At 42.4% G+C, this 23612-nt stretch overlaps 1 protein-coding gene across 1 annotated transcript in view; it reads left to right on the top strand.

Moving 5' to 3' along the window:
- BRINP3 (BMP/retinoic acid inducible neural specific 3) overlaps window positions 1-23612 on the top strand; it is a 1145169-nt gene that overhangs the window by 209305 nt on the left and 912252 nt on the right. Inside the window, exon 2 of the mRNA XM_078658570.1 lies at window positions 15775-16060. Coding sequence (XP_078514696.1) covers window positions 15825-16060 — 236 coding nt within the window. The 5' untranslated portion in view covers window positions 15775-15824. The remainder of the gene's footprint in view (window positions 1-15774; window positions 16061-23612) is intronic.

Here is a 23612-nt window from a genome sequence, read left to right as displayed (position 1 = left end):
CACTAAAACATCCACTGCAGGGGCCTTTGTCCTCATGGTCACAGGTTCAAATCCTGGCATTTCTACTCAGCCTTTCATCCATCGGAGGTCGATAAAATGAGTACCGTTGGGTAACAATTAACATCTGTCATTCAGCGCCAAGAAGCCTTACAAATACACATGTTATGTTTTTTTTTCATTGATGTTTTCAGATCTAAAATGTAGCTACACGTCTCGAACGTCTGAAAACTCTTCACTGGTTCCTATAGAAAATGCCTCACAAAAAATGGCTCTAAGACATTATCTGCTGAACCAATCTCCCTTCTAGTAGGTACCTCGTGTGATTGTTGTATGCGTGCTATTCCCTTGCATAAATTTCACAGAGATAACCAATGAATGAATTTGCTTTTTATTTTTGAATGCGCATATTTTTTGTGAAAATTCCGTTTAGTACAAGAGGAATATATTTCGTAAATCCTCCCAACCCTACCCATTGGATTAGCATTTCTTCCATTATAGGACATGATTCAAAGTCTGGTTGTCATGGACTTGCGTGTCCCTTTGATGCACAGCACCGTAAATCATACACACTTCCGTTACGTTTACAGAACAGATTGTTTCCGCGTTAGCTCAGATCATCCTCCAGTGTGCGATATATTGTCTTCCCCTCTCCTGCACCGCCCGCCCCCGCGGCTCCGTGAAATCTAATCCACTCCAGGCGATAATAAACGCCTTGGGAATCGATTGCCAAAATGTGTCTGCTTTCCGATCGATATATCCATAGGCCGGTAAACACAACATTGATCTACCAATGAACATGTCCAAATATCACTAGTTCGGGTTCAAATATGAAATATAATGGGATCTGACACAGCCAACACAGCAGCAAGGAATGCAGGGTGATTGGATTGTTCTTGCGTGCTCCCGACATAAACTATACCGTTGGATTACTAGTTTCGCCTCCAACCCACTGACAAAATGGACGTCAAATTCGTCGTTCATTTTTCTGAAGATGAGTCGAATTGAACCCTTGGCGCACTAGTAGAAAACCCTGATTGTGGTATTAATCCTAGGCTACAGCGTGGAAACTAACTCGTTTACTACGTGGAGCGACGTGCCGTGATGTTGAATACATTAGAAGATACATGAATCAAGAGAACACAAAGGAGATATTGAACCTCACTGAACCGTGTGGGCGCGTCGCAAGAATTGTACCCCAATGTGGGTTGGAATTATCACCACATTTAAAAGACTACGGGTTTGAAGTATTAGTTTGAGGAAGTCGCAGGAACAGACCCCCCAAAAGCGACGAAACATGTGTTGGCATCAGCTGTATTGACTACTAAAAGACGAGAACAAGGAAATAAAACAACGAATAACCAGAAGGAATTGTTGATTATTTACCTGTATGATCATAATTAATTGAATGTCTTGCAACCATAATAGGGAAACCTTTTTTGTGAATCTGACGTGTGCTGAGGAGTGAAATCCCTTAAAGCACTAGTATTAAAACTTCCAGGCACCGAGTTTTAGGCGCCTCATGCTGGTTGTCTACAGTGGCAGAAATGTGTTATGCCTCAAGTTAGCCAATTCAATTATTATTAGTTGTTTACTTTTGCCACTTTCACCCACGGATTCGAAAAATGGTGCATTCCAAAAGACCACCGCAGAAACACTGCATTTCTGAAACTGAAGGACCGTATAGAGTGTCTCACAGAGATGATGTTACTGATTAACTATTTCTCTAATCGATCAATGATGTCCCCAGGAGTGAGTAGGATTGTCTGCTTTGGGACTGACAAGAACTTCTAAGTTGCTCATGTATTATGAAAGTTTCGAGACAGGAAAATGTGGGCTTTTACAAACTTACATTCTACGTGATGACAAAAATAAATGTATGCTGTTGTTTACTTTTACAAGAATATTAAAAAAGTGTAAAAGATAAAGGCTTCATCAACCTACACAATATCACTTCTGTGATTGGCGATAGCCTTTTTTTTTCTCTTACCACACTGTGTTAATGTATTTCTTTAAAGGCACTAGACAGAGCTTCATTGCACTGTATGTGATACAGAAGAAAACACAACAATATAAAACGAAGCCTGGATGAAAGAAGGAACAAAGAACAGCAAATACTTGGTTGAAAAGTCACCTTTTTAGGATCTCAGAACACGGGTTAAGTGAGTTCTAAAGCTTTGCGGCAGTTGTTGAAACTGAGAAATTGCCAAACGTCACAATTCATGCTTTGGACACCATGATCAAAAGATGGTTGGAGCACTTGGGCGCTAAGGAATGCATTGAGGGTAGGATACCCAGCCCTGGTTAATGACTGCTTCATATAAAATAGTTAAGGCTTTAAAGGGAATGCAATACCAACAGTTGATGGACAGAATGCAGAACAATGTCATACATTCACCCCAGTACAGAGATCTGGGCCTAAATCCATAGTTTTTTTGCACACCACAGCACCCCAGTTCAGACATGGCCATATGCAAATCATTGTAAAACAACAAAAGAGTGTCGTAAGAGAAGTGTGTAAGCACTAGACACAGAGAAGAAATCTCCCTGAAGAAGTCCCAGTGGAAATCAGCGTTTTTTTTTTTAGGAAGCCCTCACTCACCACCCTGGGTGGTGACATGCTTTATCATCGGGCCCACCAGGAGAAGCCAAATGCCTCCGTGGTGTGCTACAACGCCAGATTACTGCGGAGCAGGTTCTTTGTGGCAAAAGTGTAAAAAAGAAATGTGAATTAAAAATGTCAGAAACTGTACCATACAGAATTTCTTTTTATTCAATGGTCAGTTTGACATAAGTAAAATATGTGTGGGAAACTTACCAGTTAATGACTCGGTTGTTTCCACTTAAAGTGGGGTCAACATGTTTCTGCCCGTCTATGTGTCATTTACTGGGCTTTCATCAGGACCGTCAGGTGGTGTACCTCGGCGGTATGGGCGCGCTAAGGCCCACCCTTACCAGAGGACGTGAAAGTTAAAAACAAGTGTGTAAAATAAAGTGCAAAAACCAAACAAAAGTGATGGGAGACCTTCAATTTGAGGTCCCTGTACTGTTTGTAATGCACAAGATACACACCCCTTGGGTCTCGGGAGGGGGGGAAAGCGACAATGGCACACCGCCCGCAACGCCTGCCACCCGTTTTGCACCTAGCGTCTCCTGCTACCGGACCCCGTGGATCATATGCAATCAGCCTTGACCCTGTGCCTCATGGGATCAGTCCAGCCCGAACTGCAAAGCCATGTCTTTCCTGGACCGGAATCAAGCATCCTAGGACCGGTTTCTGGCTATCAGCCGTCTTCAGCCAGGATAGCTTGACTCCAGTGGTGTGGAGAGCATGGGACTCACGTCTGAGCATACCCATCCCACTCGGGGTGACAAATGCAAAATCAACAGTTGATGGACAGAAAGCAGAACAATGTCATACATTCACGTACAATGTTTTGCATTCTGTCCATCAACTGATGTTTTTGTTTTAAAGGGAATTCCGGCACACATAGACAGTCAGTGAAGGGATCTATGCATGAGTAATGTGATCCTGCATGTTAATAGGTGATAAGTCGGACCACAGCCTTCTGAGTCTGTTGAAGAGACGATAGTGTTTTCCAAACAACGCAGGATAAATGGAATTGTGTATCCATGTTTAGATTGAATAAAGGCATTTATTACAGTGATGTGAAGGTGGACCTCAGTGAGCGGCAGACCATTCTGAGGACACTCTGTTGAGTGAAACGAATATTTGCTACTCTACCCAGCAGGGTTTTCACGGACAGGTTTGAGTCAACATAGATGCCTAGATACGCATATTCGAAGAGAAAGCCAGTGTCAAATCCATTATTTCATTCTAGGCAAGGTTTTCCTGGCATGATGAAGCAGTGCCAGTAGATTAGCTCAGAAGCTGGCGCTTTCTTGGGGTAACAGATCCTCCAGGAGCTTCAGTCATCATCTACTGAAACCACAACGATTTGCCAAAGAGGAAACATAGAACCGGACCTTCTCAGGGATGGTTCCCAGGATTTAGAATGCCTTGCCCCCAGAAACTAGACAGAATCCTTCCACTGCATCTTTAAAAAACAGAAGTGAAATCTATTCTCATGGCTACATTTACTTGAACTATTTATATATTCTTGTATTATATCTGCTAGTTTGTATTAGTTTTAGTAGTTAGTATTAGTTACTATTTTGTATTAGACTCACCTATATTTTTCTATGCTTGTTTCTGTTTCTCACATCTGCCCTGTAAATCGCTCTGATACCGGCAAGGGTCTTGTTCGCGCTATACAATACCTTCCAACAAAAATAAATAAATAAAATACATTTTCTGTTTTATCTGGGTTTAATTTAGGAACTTGTTGGACATCAACCACCAGATGTTTGAAAGGCAGTCTTTCATGGTCGTGGTCTATGTTTGTGCCACTCATAGTCAACGTTAAGCTGAGTATCATCCATGCACATGCAATAGCATGCTCCTACCCAATGGAGAAGAGAGACATGGGGTCGTACATAGGGATGACACAAGAATGGGGAAATGATAGATCGTTCAAAGATTGCACTTGTGTTAAAAAATTTGCAGAACAGTACATCTCCCCAAAATTACGCAACATGGCATAATGAAATAACCACAGAAGTTTTACATACATTTTGTTATGTGAAATAACAAAATTGTACCAATTACTCTGGGGTACCTAACATTTCACCCATGCCTTGTTTCATTTAAAGCATTCTACTTTTAGCTAGTGGAATCATGCAATAGACTTTATGCCCATGTCTATACCTGTCAATATCAACCCCTCCCCTCCATTATATACAGAGAATTATGTCTTTGGTCTATCACTCTAGAGTAGGTGATTAATAACAGTTATAGCACTACATAGAAGCCTATGATGTCTTCTGAGTGCATGATAATGTGATAATAGTGTTGAGATTCATTTTGGAAGGCCTGTCTTCAAATATGTGCATTGTCTCCTTTCACTGGTAGAGCTAGTTGATCACATTCGCTTTATAACAATAGGTTGTGATACTTTTTCCAAAAAGTTGCTTATGTCTAATGCCAGTTGTTTTGCAATATTATGACACCCCCACATCGTAGAAAACAATATAATAGACCATTTCCCCATGTCCTTTTGGGTGTTTACTTTGCCACTGCGAAGTTTTCCGTTGATGTGCAGAGAGTGTCATATATTGGTAAGTGATATTACATGTTACACTTCTTCAAGGAGACAATGACAGTATGAGAGAAGAAATGGAGACCCCATTAGAAATAATGGCTCTTCAGTGTATGAGCCATCATTACAAATAATGGCCCTTCTGTGGGAGCCACCATTAGAAATAAAGGCCCTTCTGCTGGAGATGAGCAGTAAATGTAACAGAAGTGTAGATGCTAGAGAGGAAGCTACTCCCTGTCTGCTGGACAGCAAAGTAAACAGAACTAATACTAGCACCACAACCCACATACACAACTCACAAGATGGCCCACAGTACGAAGACGTCCACTTCAAAGTATCTGCTGGATTAACCCATTTACTGCTAGATACTGTCACTGGAAAGTAAAAATAAAGTGACAGTAAAGCAAAAACAAATACCCTTTGTAAAATCTATACCGTTCAGGATTCATCGGGAAGACTCTACAGAAATCAAGCTTTGCAAGAATAAGAAGAGCAGCAGCACAGAGGTCAGTCACATGTACACACAGGTTTGGTAAAAGCACAAGATACCAAAATACTCCCACAGCAGCATCTCAAAAGGGACAAATCGTCATGACATCATTGGCAAATGGTAAATGGCATACATTATGGCATACATTACACAAATGCTAAATTTAAACTCTACTGCACCTTATGTGACAATAGAAGTACATACAGACCAACAACACCTGTTGGACTTAAGCCTTTCTTCAAGGATATCCCCAAACGTTTTTGCCTTTAACCTCCTGTATTCGGAACCCCTTTTTGTTGGTTTTTAGGACTCCATGCACTTTACCACTGCTAATCAGTGCTAAAGTGCTTGTGCTCTCACCTCCAAAACATGGTAAAATTGGCTGATACTCCATTGGCATATTTAATTTCTTGTAAGTCCACAATAAAGTGGTACTTCATATACCCAGGGTTGTAATTTAAATGCTATTAGTGGGTTTGCAGCACTGATTGTGAGTGCCACTCACTTGAGTAGCCCTTTAAACATGTATCATGCCTGCCATTGCAACCTGTGTGTTCAGTTTTAAACTGTTATTTTGACTGGGCAAAATAAACCTTTTGCCAGGTCCAAACCTTCCTTTTTAATGCATATAAGTCACCCCTAGGGTTCTCCCTAAGTAGCCCACAGGGCAGGGTGAAATATTTTTTAAAATATTGAACATGCTTTTTAAGTTTAATTGTCCTGGTAGTCAAAAACTCTTACATTAGTTTGTCACTACTGCAAGGCCTTCTTCTCTCAGGCCTTCTTCTCTCATAGTATAACATTGGAGTTACCTTATTACATTTATTAAGGTGTAACCTCCAAACGGGAGCAGGTAAACAGGTCATGTTTGGTGTCTTTGGAATTGTAATGAAAAATCCTCTTTCCTGGTAAAGTCGAAATTTAAATTACAATTTTGAAAATGCCACTTTCAGAAAGTTGGCATTTTCCTGCCCTAACTATTTAGTGCTTGCAGCCTGTCCCTGGGTGACATGACTGGTTGTAGTTGGCAGCTGGTCTTTGTGTATCCCTCCTAGACAGCCACTCTCAATAGAGAGCTTAGGGGTGGCTGGATGGGCCATTACTGGCAGAACAGGAGGTAGATTTAGGGACAGCCCCACTTACACCTGTATAGGTTGTATCCTGCCTTCACACAAAGGATTACATACCCTCCCGCAGTTAGTGTAGATCCAGGGCAGGGGAGGCAGGTACCCTGAGCACTTCAAATGGAATCCTCTAGAAGTTTCACTGACATCAAAGAAGGTGCTAGTATAAATATTTGACCTTAGACACCAACACTTCAGTACAATCCCGGGCCTGTGGATAATACAAAAGGACTGCTGTGCTGCTTTGTTGCCAGAAGGACTGCTACTCAGCAGACTTGCTACTCTGCTGCTCTGCTGCCTTGCTTTCTGAGAAGAAAGACTTGACCTGCACACTTCATCCCAGGCAGAAGTGACTCCAAGGGGTCAGCCAGCTGACCTCCTGTTCTGAGCTACAGGGACATAACAAGCTCTAGATGCTCCATATTCAACTATATTCTAAAAGCCAAAACTGCTCTTATCTGTGTGTAGATTACCTGTTGCTTTAAATATGATAGGATTTTACATTGTCATGGGCATGGTGAAAGGGAAAAGGATGGATTCAAATGGACCGAGCAAAATTATATGGTGTCCTTTCTTTGCTACAATAATAAAGAATTATTGCCTGCTGCTGCTCTCTATATCCAACGCATCTGCCGTGTCACGGTGCTGTGTCTCTAGTCAAGCATGGAGGATGCTCTGGATATAGACAGGCATATCACAGCCCTCGGTTGTTCCATTTTCCTGACAAATAAAGAGTACGCACCTATGGTGGGAGGATAAAAGGTGAATACATCCTTCCTTAATTGAACTTTCCTTATCGGGGAGATTTTCAGAGAGCACACATCGACTATGGGAGGATAAATACTGGATACATCCTTCCCCAACACATCTCTCCTTTCAGGGACACCTTCCATGACTGGCCTGAAACAGACATATCTCAAATGGTATCCCAGTCTGGTTTTATAAATAACAAGATATTCACAAATGGGACAATCCAAATCTTTTAGATCAATATTTTTTTGTGCATAAGCCTTGAAGAAGTTACAATCATAACGAAACCTGTGTCGGCTGTTTTCGTCATTGCCAACAGGGAGGCTTTATAATGATGACGTCCATGGACCAACTAGCAATATCAACACCCTTGTAAAACAATATATGTATCGAAAAGACCGTCAACAAACAGCTGGCCGCCTTCCTCGAGACGAATGGATCCCTCGACCCCACACAGTCTGGCTTCCGAGCCAACCACAGCACCGAGACCGCCCTCATCGCTGCCACCGATGACATCCGAACCCTGATGGACAACGGAGAAACAGCGGCCCTCATCCTCCTGGACCTCTCCGCGGCATTCGACACTGTCTGCCACCGCACCCTAGTGCAGCGCCTTGGCAACATCGGAATCCAGGAGAAGGCACTGGAATGGATCACCTCCTTCCTCAACGGAAGAACACAGAGAGTCCGCCTACCACCGTACAAGTCAGAGGCCACCGAAGTCATCTGCGGCGTCCCTCAAGGATCCTCGTTGAGTCCCACCCTCTTCAACGTCTACATGAGCCCCCTCGCGGCCATCGCACGCCAACACAACCTCAACATAATCTCCTACGCCGACGACACCCAACTGATCCTCTCCCTGACCAACGACCCCGCCGCCGCCAGAGCCAACCTGCACGAAGGGATGAGAGATGTAGCCGAGTGGATGACGACCAGCCGCCTGAAACTGAACTCAGACAAGACGGAGGTCCTCATCCTGGGCTCCTCGCCCTCCGCCTGGGACGACTCCTGGTGGCCCCCCGCCCTGGGCACCGCACCCAAACCAACGGACCACGCACGCAACCTGGGCTTCATCCTGGACTCCTCCCTCTCCATGACCAGACAAGTCAATGCCGTCTCCTCGTCGTGCTTCAACATCCTGCGCATGCTACGGAAGATCTTCTGGTGGATCCCCACCGAGACCAGGAAGACTGTCACCCAGGCCCTCGTCACCAGCCGACTGGACTACGGCAACGCCCTCTACGCCGGAACCACCGCCAAGCTCCAGAAGAGACTCCAGCGGATCCAGAACGCCTCAGCCAGACTCATCCTCGACATCCCACGAAACAGCCACATCTCCGGACACCTGAGAGACCTGCACTGGCTCCCCGTCAACAAAAGAATCACCTTCCGCCTCCTCACCCACGCACACAAAGCCCTACACGACCAAGGCCCGAGCTACCTCAACAACCGAATCCACTTCTATGCTCCCAAGCGCCACCTCAGATCAACCAGCCACGCCCTCGCCGCCGTCCCCCGCATCCGAAGAGCGACAACAGGAGGAAGGTCCTTCTCCTACCTGGCCGCCAAGACCTGGAACTCCCTCCCGATCGACCTGCGCCTGACCCAAGACCACCTCTCCTTCAGGAAGAAGCTCAAGACCTGGCTGTTCGAGCAGTAAAGGCACCCCCCCCTCCTAGCGCCTTGAGACCCTACGGGTGAGTAGTGCGCTCTATAAATGTATTGATTGATTGATTGATTGATTGTTTTAAATTGCATCTTGAATATTGGGTTTCTTTAACTTTAATGAAACATTGTCATCTGATATTAAATAGAATTTTGCAGAAGTTATCTGAGAGGATTATTTTCCTGTGAGCAGTCACAGATCTTTCTTTTGAATTGTAAATGTGTTACACTATTAATAATAGTGATCTATATATTGGAGAGTGCAGAGGTACAGTGGTTCTCCCTGGGTTATAGGTAGGCGCAAGCTAAATGTTGTTTGTGCTGGCATAATCTCACATAAATTCCAGCATTTTGCTTTACACATGCCATGCAAAATGCCTAAGATTACTCCATTAATGCCACGTCAGGTAATTGACATGCAGTTTTTGGAAAGATCCTAATGTGGGAGCACAGGACAACGTGTATAAACAAAATGTGAGCTGCTTTTGTTCACATCACACATGATTTTGCACTACTGTTTTAGCATAATAGTTATCCTCACACTGAGTAAATGTCAGATCAGCATACTGATCAGATTTTGGGTATTCTGTGTAATTTCTGCAAAGGAAATCACATGAATTTTGCCCAGGTGTAGTTATATTCCCGAACCACAGACAAGGGTTTACAAAGAGAGAGAGAGGGCCTTCTAACAGCTGGTACAGAGTCAGGCAAGACCACTTTGCTACCATTAGAAATTACAACACACACAATGTGGAATGTTCTAAACTAAGCAAGCAGAAAAAGAAATACAAGCATTGGAATGTTAAATCAGAAGCCGTATTGCAGCCAGCATTAGTCCCTTACAGCTAATGTTTTCAATGGAGTGGCGGACATTTGAATGATAATAAAAAAAACGTGTTTATGGGCAGCGCTTTATACAACACTAATACAATTTATAAGAATTATTAATTATTTAATGGTACTCAATATACACCTGTTTAGAAATAAAAGCTACGTTGGCCTTTTTGAGATTCTAAATTGTGACCTGTAGATCACAGAAGGTGTCAGCAGTGAGCACTAACTCATGGAGTCTTCTCACCTGCCTCAGTGTTACAGAATATTAGCCTTTGTTAGCGAACCGACTGTATTTTTTACATAGTGAGTCATATGGCACAGCCAGTTGCTTGGCTTGTACCAACAAATATGTCATGAAGCAAGTTGAGATGACTTTACCAGCCACAGAACATGTTTGAAGGTTAGGCCTAGAGTTAAGAATTCTGGCAGGGACTGTAATGTCCAAACCCCAGTAACAACCCTTTATTCTTTGAATACTGCTACTTTAATGTTTATAATCCATTAACTGACCAGCTTTATGGAGCAAATCTTAGGAAAACAGGAACATACCATGATCCATTCTGAAGCATAGAAATAATATATTTATCAAATGCAAACCGTTCATATCTACTATAGGAATCTATTTTTTACACACTTTGATGATCAGATTGGACTAGGTCCATTCCCATTGTAAGACTCAGTCGTGATTCTGATGTTGCTTCGATTTGTACTGCGTGTGATCTTTGTGGCTTTGAGATGGGGCAGATTCTACAGAGCTCATTCTGCTTCAGGAATTGTTTGAGTTTGCTTAGGTAGATGCAAGGGAAGGAAACATGTTGGGATGGATGTCGAGCTTGTTTTGCAAAAAATGTGAATGCCTCTGGTCCTTAAAATCTCCCAAGTCCCCCCTTAATTTGATCCCACAGCGAAGCGCGCTGAGGATCTCAGGTCAACTGTAGAAGGACCAGGTAGCCTGGCAATCTGATAGTAGTCAGTGACATGATATATAGATTCTTTCAGTGAAGCAGGTTAGTGACTGAAAGAAGAGTCATTAACAACATTACCCAGGCACTGAAATGGAATGAGTTAGAATCTCTGGCCAGAGTCACTGGTTCCAACTCTCAGGACAGCTGCCCATCAATGATATAGCATTGAAATATACATGGAAGGGAAAGATGGAATGCTTGAATTAATCTCAGCTCCTGCTAATAATTCTAAACCGCATCCCATCGTTATTTTGCACACCATGCCACCACAGTTTGGCCTCAGTCTTACACAAATCAATCCTGACCCCACTCCAATAAGAACAGTTGAGCCCAAATTGCCAGGTAAGGTTGTTCTGGAGCTGGAACACACACAAACCAAGACTGGTTTTGACCTTAATAGGTCTCCTCCAGTGGCATAGTGTGCATGGTCCCACGTCTGGGCATACCCATTCCATGCTGACCTTGAATTGCCTCAGACTAAAAGGGAAGGAGATGGTCTCCAATACTTTAAAGGGAAAGGAAGGGTTGACTCAAAAGAAAAGGCAATCCTTCTGTCCAGGATACCTACTACATAAAAAAAGGTAAATGCGAGTAACTGGTTAACCAGAAAATCTAAAAGCTGCTTGGGAGCCAGTATAGTCTCTAATAGATTAAATCATTTGAAGCTTCTTTGTGACAAGGATTTATTCTTTTTTTTTTTTAAGTACTGAAAGGTGTGTTAACTGCAGTTTTCCTCGGGCATCCTTTTAATGGAACATATTAAAAAAGGTTTGCATTAGATACAGGTGGATTGTGTTACTGAAATATTTATTTTGAAAACAGTTTTTTTACCTTCAAAACATTTTGTATCAACCTATCTTATACTGGGTGCAATAACAATGACACGCATAATTACGAAAACATGCCACCATTCCCAGTGCACCAATCAGGATTCAAATCTATGTCCCTCGGTTACATACACAAAGACATCTACACTGTTTGTAATAATCAACTGACTTTTCCTACCAAAGCAGTGTTCATTCTCCAGGGAATAGTTTAACTTGCATTTATTTTTCATTTAAGATATTGTATTCTTTTTTTACATCGAGTCACTTTATAAGTAAATGAACAACATAGTTATAAAATATTTTGAAATTGTTATCCACATTTCTGACCCACCTCACAGTCACTGTCACCGTCCTTTTGCACCCTGAATCAGTGCACTCTGCACTTAGCAGCAGCCTTGACCTTCACGCAACATGATTGAATGAGTGTGGGAAAAGTTTGAAGAGAAGTTGAATGGCTGACAGTTTCAAAGCCATGAGCCACCATAGTTAATATAGCACCAGGTGCACATAAAACTCTAGCAAAAAGTGAATCTTAAAGAGTACCACTAAGAATAAGAAAAAAGAGAGCAGATTTGATCTAAAGCATTGGCATTTTACATTTTGCTGGCCATTTCCAATTTCTCGCAGTCTCATACTTAGATGCAATTGGATCAGTGGTAGGATGGTTCAGGGAGTTCACTAGTAAACGTTTTGTGTGACAAGCACGTTAGAAGTTTGATTCTTGTCAGAGCCAAGCGATCCTCTCGTTTTTCAAAGGATACCACGAGGTGAATCCTGAACTCTCAATAGCATAGGGACTTAGGCTGCACTTCACTCCTGGGGCTTTATCATGCCAAAACATATTTGAGGTCGCTTTTGTTTCAGCTCAGAGAGGTTGTAGCCTAGCTGTTCATGCATACTTCCTGCTTTAGGCAAGGCATACATCGCTCGGAAAATGGCTGGTCGCTATATGTAACATCACTGTGGAGCTATAAAACTGTGGAATCGAGTGCACCCAGCGTAATAAAATAGATTTCACTACATCCATCCACCAGTTGTACTGTCTCATTAAGAGTTTTGACCGGATTCGAATCAGTGATTTTTATATCAAACACATAGGGCAACTGTCACATGCTTCAGGAAAAAGACTATCTTGATTGACTTTCCTTCCATCACTCTTTTTGATGTTGAGTTTCAACCATTTGTTCTTGATCTAGATTCTGATGGCTCACAAACACTGCCTAAACATGGCAGGCTAAGTTGTACGTCAACCAATGGTTAATGTCATATAGCTTTAAATGGTAAATAAGACAAGATATTGGACATAAGAGGCTGAATATTGAAGATAAGAACTATGGTGAGGCTGCGAAGCTAAAGGGAATCTCACAGCGAATATTTTAAGTAGATTAAGTGAAAGGTCCAAGCATCAACCTTTGTATGCAGCTGGAAAGTAAAGAGGAAAACCAAGCAAGCACTTGACCACAGAGAACCATCTCAGACACCCCATTGAGCAAGATAGAGCATTTCACGTTGTGTCAAATGTTGCTGAAAGATTGAATAGGATCAGGACATTGATACGGCAGGAGGCTGAACCCGGATGGAGATCTCCAGTGACCACTTCTAGTACCGCTAACTCCTTGGAATGACCTAGGTGGAACCTTGCTTGGATATTGTTAAGTGCATTGTTGGATTTTAGGAAGAGGCAAATTGTCTCCAAAATTAATGTCAGAAGGGAGAGTTGATTTCTGGGAACCTTCTTTCAAGTCATCTGAGCTAGACCCTTGATATAATGCCCTACACTGTCAAAAGTTTTGGCATCAAAGTCACCCACTCTAGAACCCCTGCTGTTGGGTCTCCCATGATGGCAGGCCCGGGGCCTCTGTGTGGACTCATTGCCGCTGCATAGTTTGACCTAGTAAAGCGATTAAACTATCCTAGAAAATCAGCCCAGTTTGATTCGTAAACAATGTTTTTCCCATGGTGAAAGAATATAACGAGAGTGAGAGCAGGCCACCATCAAAATTTGAATCTCACTTCAGATCCCTATTTGCAAAAAATATTATACTTTAAGACTTCCTACTAGACCTTTGCAATGTCACATTTCTTGATATCTATGGATTGATGCACTTTAATTACATTTGCTTAGCCTTTCTGACAGATATCTGCAGGCAGGCCAATGTCCTTTGTATTTCCAGAAAGGTATCTCATCCCCAATTTGCAGATCTGTAGGGGTTAATTACTGTCAAAGGAGGAAGGGAAGGTTGTTATAGCTGGTATAATTGCTGTGCGGGTTTCAGCCAGAAATAGACAGCTTGAATTAAGATGATCATTGGGTCATACTTATAAAACGTCAGGGTCAGCAATAAATGAGATTTCTGAAACGTATTACATTGGTTTGCATATTATTGTCTTAGTCCTGTTTCATCCACACCTATAGAAAATATTAAGCAGCATATTTAATGAAATAGTGCTAAAGTATCCTTTCAATGAAGAGATAGGATAACTGCATATTTAGAATGCCTCACTTTTAGACATTATGCTCCCAGACATTGTCTGCTGCAAGGCAGTACTCCTGGGAATTGTTTTATATAAATGATAGGCTTTTCAAATCATAAAAAATATTTTACTTTTTGACAAGTGCTGGAGGCAGCCTTTGGCTGCCGCTGTCCAGGCCCTCAGTGTCAGTCCTAAAACACACGACTTGATTCACAAAGGGCCTCCACACTAGTGGGGGAGGCCCAGTAGTCATGGGGAAGCCCCTCACTCAGGGCAGAATATCCGCAATGAGAATTCTCATTTCAAGATCCCACCAGAGTCCAATGTTTTTACGGTCACACATATGGGTGGGGTGAGGCAGTTCTAGAGCCCGCGTGTTCTATTTGTCCTTAAGACCACTGCTCCACTTTGGACCATATTACTGTGGCCTTACTAAAAGTCAGATATGCAAATTTGAAATAATCACTATTACCATGATTTAAGGAACAGAGCATGCAATGCAAAGTGTTTTTCAGAGTCAAGTATTCCAGTACATCTGGGCAGAATAAACAGGGTGAACAGAAAAACATTCCATTTCTTACACCATGCACTAGTAAAAAATGCCTCTCTGTAATAACAATTGAGTAATGCCACAATGCCTTTATGTGAGCTGGCCAGAGTGTTGAATGCTGCTCCCTGAACCCAAAGTAAATTTCATCTAAAAAATCTGGTGATTTTCTTTTACAATTACTTAAATTGACGCCTAAGGGTTTCAAGGCACTGGGGGCCATCGGGAAGAATAAGAGAGTGTTATTACCCAGAATCACATGGTTGTGAGCTGCCCTGCTGCCGGCACCAGGGATTTAACCGTTGAGCCCACTGTTCTGGAGTCAGCCATCCTGGCCACTGCACCACACCTCTTCCTCACCCATGATTCTCTTTTTATTTGCTGCTCTACTGCTCTACTGAGGGTCATCAGAGGAGAGTGGATCATAGCTGCTCGCACCACAAATTTTACAACTTTTCAGGAGGCTGGCTATGACAGTGACCTATACTAAAGTGCTACCAATGATTTTTCTGTAAATAGCAAACTAGATTTTGTTTTTTTCTGATTACCACATAATTGATTTCAAATATTTTCAAAATATCTGCTACTTCAGGATTTCTTACCACAGAAGGTTTCTGCCACCAGTTTTTGAAGTGCAGGGTTTACAGTCACTTTGTATGATAATCTATAAAATGGCAAAGTAACGGAAGGAAAATTAATACTATGGATATTTTTATTATTATCTACAAAATTATTCATCTTAGAAAACGTATTTAGCATGGCTTCAATCCTCTTAGACTTATAGAAATTGTCTGTATCTTGCAATGTTCCAAAAGTAAATAGTGACAGGCACTTTATTTGGCATGTAACTAAAAATTATAACTGTTTTTTCATAAAATAATTTGTAATTTCCATGGGAAGTGGAAAACATGCTCACCTTATGGTCCTTCTCTTTAATGTAGGTGATGAGGAGAAGCTAAGAGAATGAAGGCGCTCAACCCCCAGCGGAAGCATGATATGGCGGTGCAGTGCGGTTGCTGAATTGCTCTCTCTGATGGCTCTATGGGAGTGGATAGCTCTGAGTCTTCATTGCTGGGTTTTAGCGATTGCGGCTGTCTCAGACCAGCATGCCACCAACCCTTTTGACTGGCTACTGTCTGATAAGGGACCCTTCCACCGCTCGCAGGAGTACACAGATTTTGTGGACAGAAGCCGGCAGGGATTCAGTACGCGGTACAAGATTTACAGGTAGGAGAATAGACAAAAAGACAAATGCCCGCTATGACCTCCACTGCAAAGTGTGTGTTCCTTCTGTTCTTGTTTCAGATGGTCAGTCCTCCTGTTGGAGCTGCACTTCATGGTATTGGAGTCCAAAGAAATAGAAGGATTTATCTCCCTACCTCAATTACTGTTCTAGCTGATCATGCTACTTAAACAGGCACATATAGTGGTGTTTCTTCTAATAGTACATTCTTAGCTCGATGACATGGCATTACAACGGGTTAACATCAAATGTTCAATATTGTTCAGTAGAGTGAAATGTGCTAATTTTTTTATTCATTCATTCTGACAGCAGAGGTTTAGTAATTTCAGAATAATTTGAAAACTCGAGGAATGCGCCAGCTTGCACCCCTGCTGTCAGAGATTGATTTTTGGCAACAAAAGGAATCTTTATGCAGCCTTGACATGCCACATGTAAGCCTATTTAACCCTGTTTGGCCTAAGTGGCTTGGCTGATTTGTGTTCGGCCAAATGAGTCCTGTAAGCCAACCAGGCATTTCCCTGTGGCTACTTGAGGCATTGCATGTACACACACAGTGAATGTATGCTGTTACATTAAGTATGAAAACCAGTTACATACTGATTGGTAGTCTCTGGTCAAGGATATGCCAAAGAGGCGAGGCTGAGAAGCTATCATAGAGTCATGCAAACATAAATGTGTTTGTCCAGCAAATACGCTAGTTAAAATAGAAGTTTGCAGTAACGGGTGATAGACTAGGTTGTAAATGGAATAATGTCCTACAGACTGTGGCAAAATGAGAGAGAAAATGTATATAGCACCCAGGAAAGTGACTGTAAATAGTGTTCATCTTTTTTAACCCCTTGGCTGAGGCGGTAATTCCGCCGCAGCGCTAGGGGGAGAGGGGCCGCGCGGTGCCGCCATGCTCGTGACGGAACCACTCTGTCACGAGCCTCGGGCACGCTGTGCTTGTGACGGAGTGGTTCCGTCATGGCCCCGCCCGCTCAATGGAACGCTCAGCGCAGAGGCGAAATCGCAGCCGCGCATGTGTGGCGGCGGGGCCGTGACGGAACCACTCCATCATTAGCACAGCCCGTCCGAGGCTGGTGACGGAGTGGTTCCGTCACCAGCACCCAACGGGTTAAACTAGGTTTGCTGACAGAGAAGAAGGCACAGTCGAAGGATTAAAGTAGGAGGAGAACAGAGAAAAGGATAATAATTCAGATTGATCACCACATCTTTGAGATTATTGAGATTCATTATGTAATGACTATCATTTCATAATGTTTATATAGTGATAGGAACGTTTGCAACGGATACTAATGATGTCCACACAATAATTTATATTAGATGAGAGACAACCAAAATTGTTACTGAACATAGGAACCTTGTCTCTTGAACGTTAAGAGTATCTGCTAATGTGAGTAGCTATTTCTGTACGATTAAGTTCAGAGGTGCCTGGGAGTATTCCACTGTACTATAAATATTTCAGTTGAAATTGCGCTGCCACAATCAACCAGTCACAACACACAATGTAGAAATTTGTGCTAAGCAGAGAATCAAAATATTGATAGGTTGTTAATAAGGTAGATTGTTTTGGTGAATTGAAAAGCTTCTGTAAGATAGACCCACTGTCCTAGTGACTGTCAAATTAGAATTGCATTGTAGGGAGAGAATACGCCAGGGATTGAAAATAACGCATCAGGTACCTCGAAAAAGATTTGTTATAAAAAGCTATCGCTAGCATCACGTCTGATATTGTCATAACACTGATAATAGGCCTGGTAAGATCTCCAAAATACAAATTAGGTCTTGGATTATGCAGTTCAGAGTGATACAGGCAGAGATACTACAGAAAATATCTGTTTCAGAGTAGAGTGTTAAATTCCCAGGAACTGGATTGGCTAGATTCAAAGTTTTAGGAATATCGATCATTGTATGAGGTATTCCTGGTTTGAAAGACACAAGTTGGGACAGATAAAGGGTAAACATTACGAAGATCGTGTAATAATGACTTTACAATTCTGGAGACACATCTTCTAGTGTTTTTCAACTATCAAATTTACACAACTGCTATTGTTATAGCATTTTGATCCTTCTAATTGGGTATTTCTATTTCATCCCCAAAATGTTGTATATAAAGCTAGATTCTGTGCAAGGAAAATTGCGAGTAATTAGTAAAGATAGACAGGAAACATTGGGGGAGGGAGATATCGTGCATTAAAGAAAAGTTCAGTATAATCTGTGATATATCACACAGCCACAGACAGCAACTTAGAAGACAAGTTAGGGAGATACTGCAGGCCTACAAGCGAAGAGAGAAAGGTTATTTGAACTCAAATAAGATAAGGGGAGTGTTGTAAGGCTAGTGTTAGGGGCTTGCAGTACGCTAGGGACACTCAGCTGACTCAGAAAACAATTCTTACTTTCATTGAATTGGTGATAAACTAAAAAACCACAGAGGATGAAGAGAGTGATTAACGTTTTTTTCCTGGTAATCTAATGAATAGTGTTCAGGTTTGAAAATGCTGATGTTTGTACGCATACCGTAGAACAAAATTGATTTTTTTTTTTAAATGAAGATCAGGACTACATATGTGAGTTACTAAATTCAATGTCTGCATTTTTCAAGTAATATGTTCCGTGATTAAATCATCACTCCAGGATATGGTTTCTGAGTGTCTCAGGCAGAAAAATGTCGCCAAGGACTTTGTATTGCTTTTTTAAAAACTAGCTTAGATCATCATCCAATCTACTTTGTGTAAAGTAAATTGGAGAGGCAAGACACCTCTTTTATCACAAATTGTTATAGCCCACCTTATAAGAAAAGAACTAGATGAACTTTAAGTTAGGATATCACTACCTGCAAACTGCAAATCACCTACACAAGACATATGGTGTAGGCATAATACTATTTAGGACAGTTTTAAAGAATGTTGTGGCATCTTTTTGACGGTCACTTGACAGTAGTCAAAGCCTTTGACTCCTGGCAAGAAGGATACAGACACGTCTGGCATTCTTTAATCCTACAGGTACCACCCCACAAGGAAATGTACATGCCTTCCAATCCCTCACACCTGACACCCACCTTAGTTCTGGCCTGTAATTCACCTTGCTAGTGACTACTCCTTGCACTCTTCAGTAATCTTTTCTGTGACCTAGAGGTCAGTGCCCCGTATTCTTTCAGCAGCAGGTGTAATACAATGGGAGTTAACGGCTTGGCAAAAAGTTTTATATGTGAAGTGGCAGTAAACTGCACACACAGATCCCTCAGTGGCAGGCCTGAGACAGGTTTGAAAGTCTACTAGCTTGGGTGGCACAATCAGTGCTGGAGGCACACTAGTAGCAATCCATTTACAGGCCCTGAGTATATGGTATATGACTTTACAAAGGACTTCCAAGTAAATTAAATATGCCAAATGTGTATACACCAATGTTACCATGTTTAGAGGAGAGAACACATGCACTTTAGCAATGGTCAGCAATAATAAAGTGCTCAGAGCCGTAAAGCCAACAAAAAGAAGGTCAGAAAAATAGAAGGAGGAAGGCAAAAGGTTTGGGATGACCCTCCCGAGAGGGCTGTTTTCGAACAGCATGCTTCTCAGTTGTGCTGAATATTATTTATGACTTCGAGAGTGGTGTTTCCATGTTGCAGCCTTTGCAGCAGCTGGATTGATGGTTTGAGAGCAGGTGTTCCTGCTGTGTGAATTTGTTGAGTTGATTTGCCTCTCATTTTTCATTAGCTTTGTATTGCAATGGAAGAGTCATCATGGGTCTAAAACTCAGTAAAATATTTGGATCAGATAGATTTTTTTCTTTAAGAATGGAGAGATATGCCCCAGTTTCAGAAAGTCAGGAAAGTTTTCTTCAAGAATGAGATGCTGACAGTAGGACATATTATAGAAAATAAATTGTAATTCGGTTTAATCAAGAAAGTTGATGTTCTTCAATTTGTTTCAGTTCCTCAGCTGTCCTCTGGAGTGCTAAGCAGGTCCTACTCCTGACACGTTGTCAGCCATACTTGATTTAATTTTTTGTATATACCGGCGTTAGCTTTCCAGCAAGTTATAGAAAGACAGCCTGACCCATTTAAGACCATGCAACTTCTCAGGTGCAGTATCTTGGTCTGCAGTGCCACTCACCTTCATTGTTTGAATGCCCAGAGGACATGGGGACAGTGTGCCAGATTATGGGGAAAAATTTGCTGTCTGGAGTGCAATCATGAAAATATCAGCAGTGGGGTTAGTGCTGTGGTAAAATGTGGAGTAGCAGTGTCAACCTGCTGCCCCCGGTCACTGCATTTAGATGATTGGCTGGTTTTGAGAATGGAGCAGAGATCCACCCACAAGCAGGTGCTGTGTGTGACTGTACCCACCTGTGGTGTAATATCTGAGATTACACATCCCAAAAATGTAGCTACTGTGATGCAGTTTGCCCCTGTGCCCATGTCAGTAATACTAAAGTATGCAAACATTACTATAGCACAGTGATGGAACAGCGTCTTTCCATTTGAGACAGAGCAGGTACAACAAATATCTGTGGTGTCTCTACTGAGTCACCTTCTTGGTGCTAAATAATCCTGAGTTAAATGTAATGTCTATAAATTGTCTTTAATTTCTAAGCCCCATCATATTTATCCAAGCATCCCCTAAGGTACATACGAATACCGGGTTATTTTGGTTTTCTGTGCAGAGATCTACACCCTGACATTGTTGCTCTGCTGTTTCCCGTTATCAGAGCATTGCTGTGATTTGCACATTAGACATTAGGGAAACGTTTAGTCACATTCCAATGAGCTAAGGCATTTGGGATATATTTTAAAGAAGAGGGCTCTTGAAGGAGTCTTCATTAATCTTTTAGGAAAGGTTGTTTGCTTCTCGTTTCCTGGAATGTCCACCAGAGGGCTCTGTTCTTCAGAACATGCACCTGCGCGATGCAGAGAAGAGATATGTAAATTGTACATAAATGCAATGTCAACCAGGCGCGACTGATAGAAGGAAATGAGAACGAGGCGAGGAAGAGGTGGCATTGAAGTGGTTGGCCTGGTACGTAGAATATAAGCATGGCAGTGACCAATACATCGGCCTTTGAGTGGAAAAAAGTGCGTTGTAGTGAAAATGGACGAGTTCGCCTTTCCACTGAGAAATGTTTTGGTGAACGATGTACGCACTGCGGATGGTGATGCTACACGAGATAATAATGTGCAGCTGCACAAAGGCCCCACACACCCCTCAACAAGGACAGTTGTCTTATGATTGCAGTTATTTAATCAGTTTAAAATATACAGAGGCGAAAATGAAATATGAAATATAGAATTTTAAAAGAGCGGCTACGGGCTACCTCGTGAACAGCAGTGACGTGGTCAAGTGACAAGGGTGACGTGCTCTGTCCGTCCTGACATTGGCCACTGGCACTTTACAAACTACGACTTTTGAGCCAATCACCTCAATGTCAAGAGAAAAAAAAATATACAAGTCGAAGAATGCAACATGAAGGTGGCTAAGAATTAAGGTCTGGCTAATAGTGTCGTGATGCATTTGGTTGTTGATTATTTGGACCCTTGCCGTTGTAAGTCAGGTATTTTGAAGGATATTCGACACTCCAGGTAAAATATCTTTTGTCACTGGAGCACTCCCACCTACTAAGAAACAGGCTACTTAAAGGGTTTTCGATCTTGTTTGTCATCATCTAATGGTGACGATTGAAGGCTCCTGCTTTGCCTCAGCGGTGTAGTTAGCCCTTCGGTTGCATTGAAGTTCGGGAGGGGGAAAGGTGCTGGCAATTGCCACCCCTGGATGGCAGGTAGGAGCGAGAGTGCGCCGCCGCCCCCAAAACTAGTGCCGCCTGGGGCGGACCGCCGCCCCTTGCTACGCAACTGCTTTGCCTTTTGGATATACCATACCTGTTTGCAGCCCATATTGAGATCATAGGGCTGTAATCATGTATGAACACCACAGAAACCCCGAATGGCATGTTGTGACTTGAGTCGTTGCTATGCACCCTTTCCTTAATAGCACCTTCCCGGCTGCTCAGCCAGGATGAGTGCTGGAGAGCTTGGTGCGGTAATGGACTGCTCGAGTGTCTGGTGAGGTGGGGAGTGTAAGTTGAAGTGCGTGGGCTGAGCAGCAAGGAGGCTACTCCTGGTGGGGCCATCTCCTATGTACTTTCCAGCTATTTACCTGAAACTTACTATCTTAATAACCTGTAACTAAGTTTTAATGAACCTTCTTCATATGACCTACTCTACGGCTACCTGGACTTCCTTTCCTTAAAACATGGAACAAAGCGGTTAGGGTAGAGGTATCACATGTTAGTTCCCAAGCACTTGGTTTATGCCAGACGTTCGGTCTAACCACCATCTACGTAGATCTTTCGCTTGCACGGTCTCAGCGTGTAAATCTATGCCCGGTGGATACCCTGAAACCCTGACTTCAAGGCTGATGCCCAGACTCGTGTAGAGGGAGGTTCTCCAGACTTTGAAAGGGTCTTTAGTCTCCTCCAAGGAAGGGAGCAGTCAGACACTGAACCATATGGTGCAGACCCTGGGTGACAGCAAAGTCTGTTATTCAGGTCATGCCCTCTGCTTTACGAGGGCAGTGTGGCACCCCAGAACCTACCTCAATCAGATAGTAAGCTCATTCTTAGGTGGAGTGAAGGGCATCCTGAATGGACCCTTTTCCACCCATGAAAGTCCAGCATCCCCAAGGCACATAGTAGAATGCTATAGATTGGTCCATGCTCTGCAGCAGAACAAACACTGGCACCAGCAGGGTATGATGCCAGTTAAATCAGAAAATCTCATAAACCTAGTAGCATTTTGCAACTCTAACCCAAAGCGAATTAATAGTCACAATGCCTGAAAAGAAATCATAATTAATATATATCCGATATTGCTTCCATTACTCAAATAAATTGCATTGGCAGTGTGGAACTTGTTTGTCCTAAATTCCACTTGCTGTGCATGTCGGATAAGTGAAGAGTCTGTAAGGCACTTTTTAATATGAGGAAAGTATTTTTTAAATTCATGTTTAATGGGCTTTCCAGTGGTGCGATAGAGCAAGCTCGTTTGTTGCCTGTCCTTGGCCTTTCTAACCGAGATTGCTCCCTTGTCATAAAACTTTTAGATTCCCTATACCGAATTGTTTTACATTACAGTGGTGGGGGTGATTAATGGTGCTGTCTTAGATTCTCTGAACAAGGGCCCACTATGCTTTTATGCTGCACTTATGTGATTAACTTTTTAATATTATGTGTGTTTCAGTTTTATTTTGAAAATAGCTTTATGATGATGTTTTATCGAACATGATAAATAAAAAATACTTGCCTCATAAAGCCAATAGCATTCGGAGAACGCCAAGGAAGCATAATCACAGATCCATTTCTCTGATACCAGCCTGTGCCTGGCATACAAATATTTGAATGGACAAAGCATAATGTGCCGGTTGCAGGATATGCAGTGTAGCCAATATGCTTGGATGAGTCTAGGTCACTTCACACGAACAGCCATCTTGTGAAACACGCGCCACCCTGAAGGCCTATACACGCATTAATTGAAGATGT

Source organism: Lissotriton helveticus, chromosome 1_1 (genome assembly GCF_964261635.1).
Source record: "Lissotriton helveticus chromosome 1_1, aLisHel1.1, whole genome shotgun sequence".
NCBI classification, from domain to species: Eukaryota; Metazoa; Chordata; class Amphibia; order Caudata; family Salamandridae; genus Lissotriton; species Lissotriton helveticus.
Note: the sequence above shows the minus strand (reverse complement) of the source record. Positions and strands in the feature narration are given on the sequence as shown.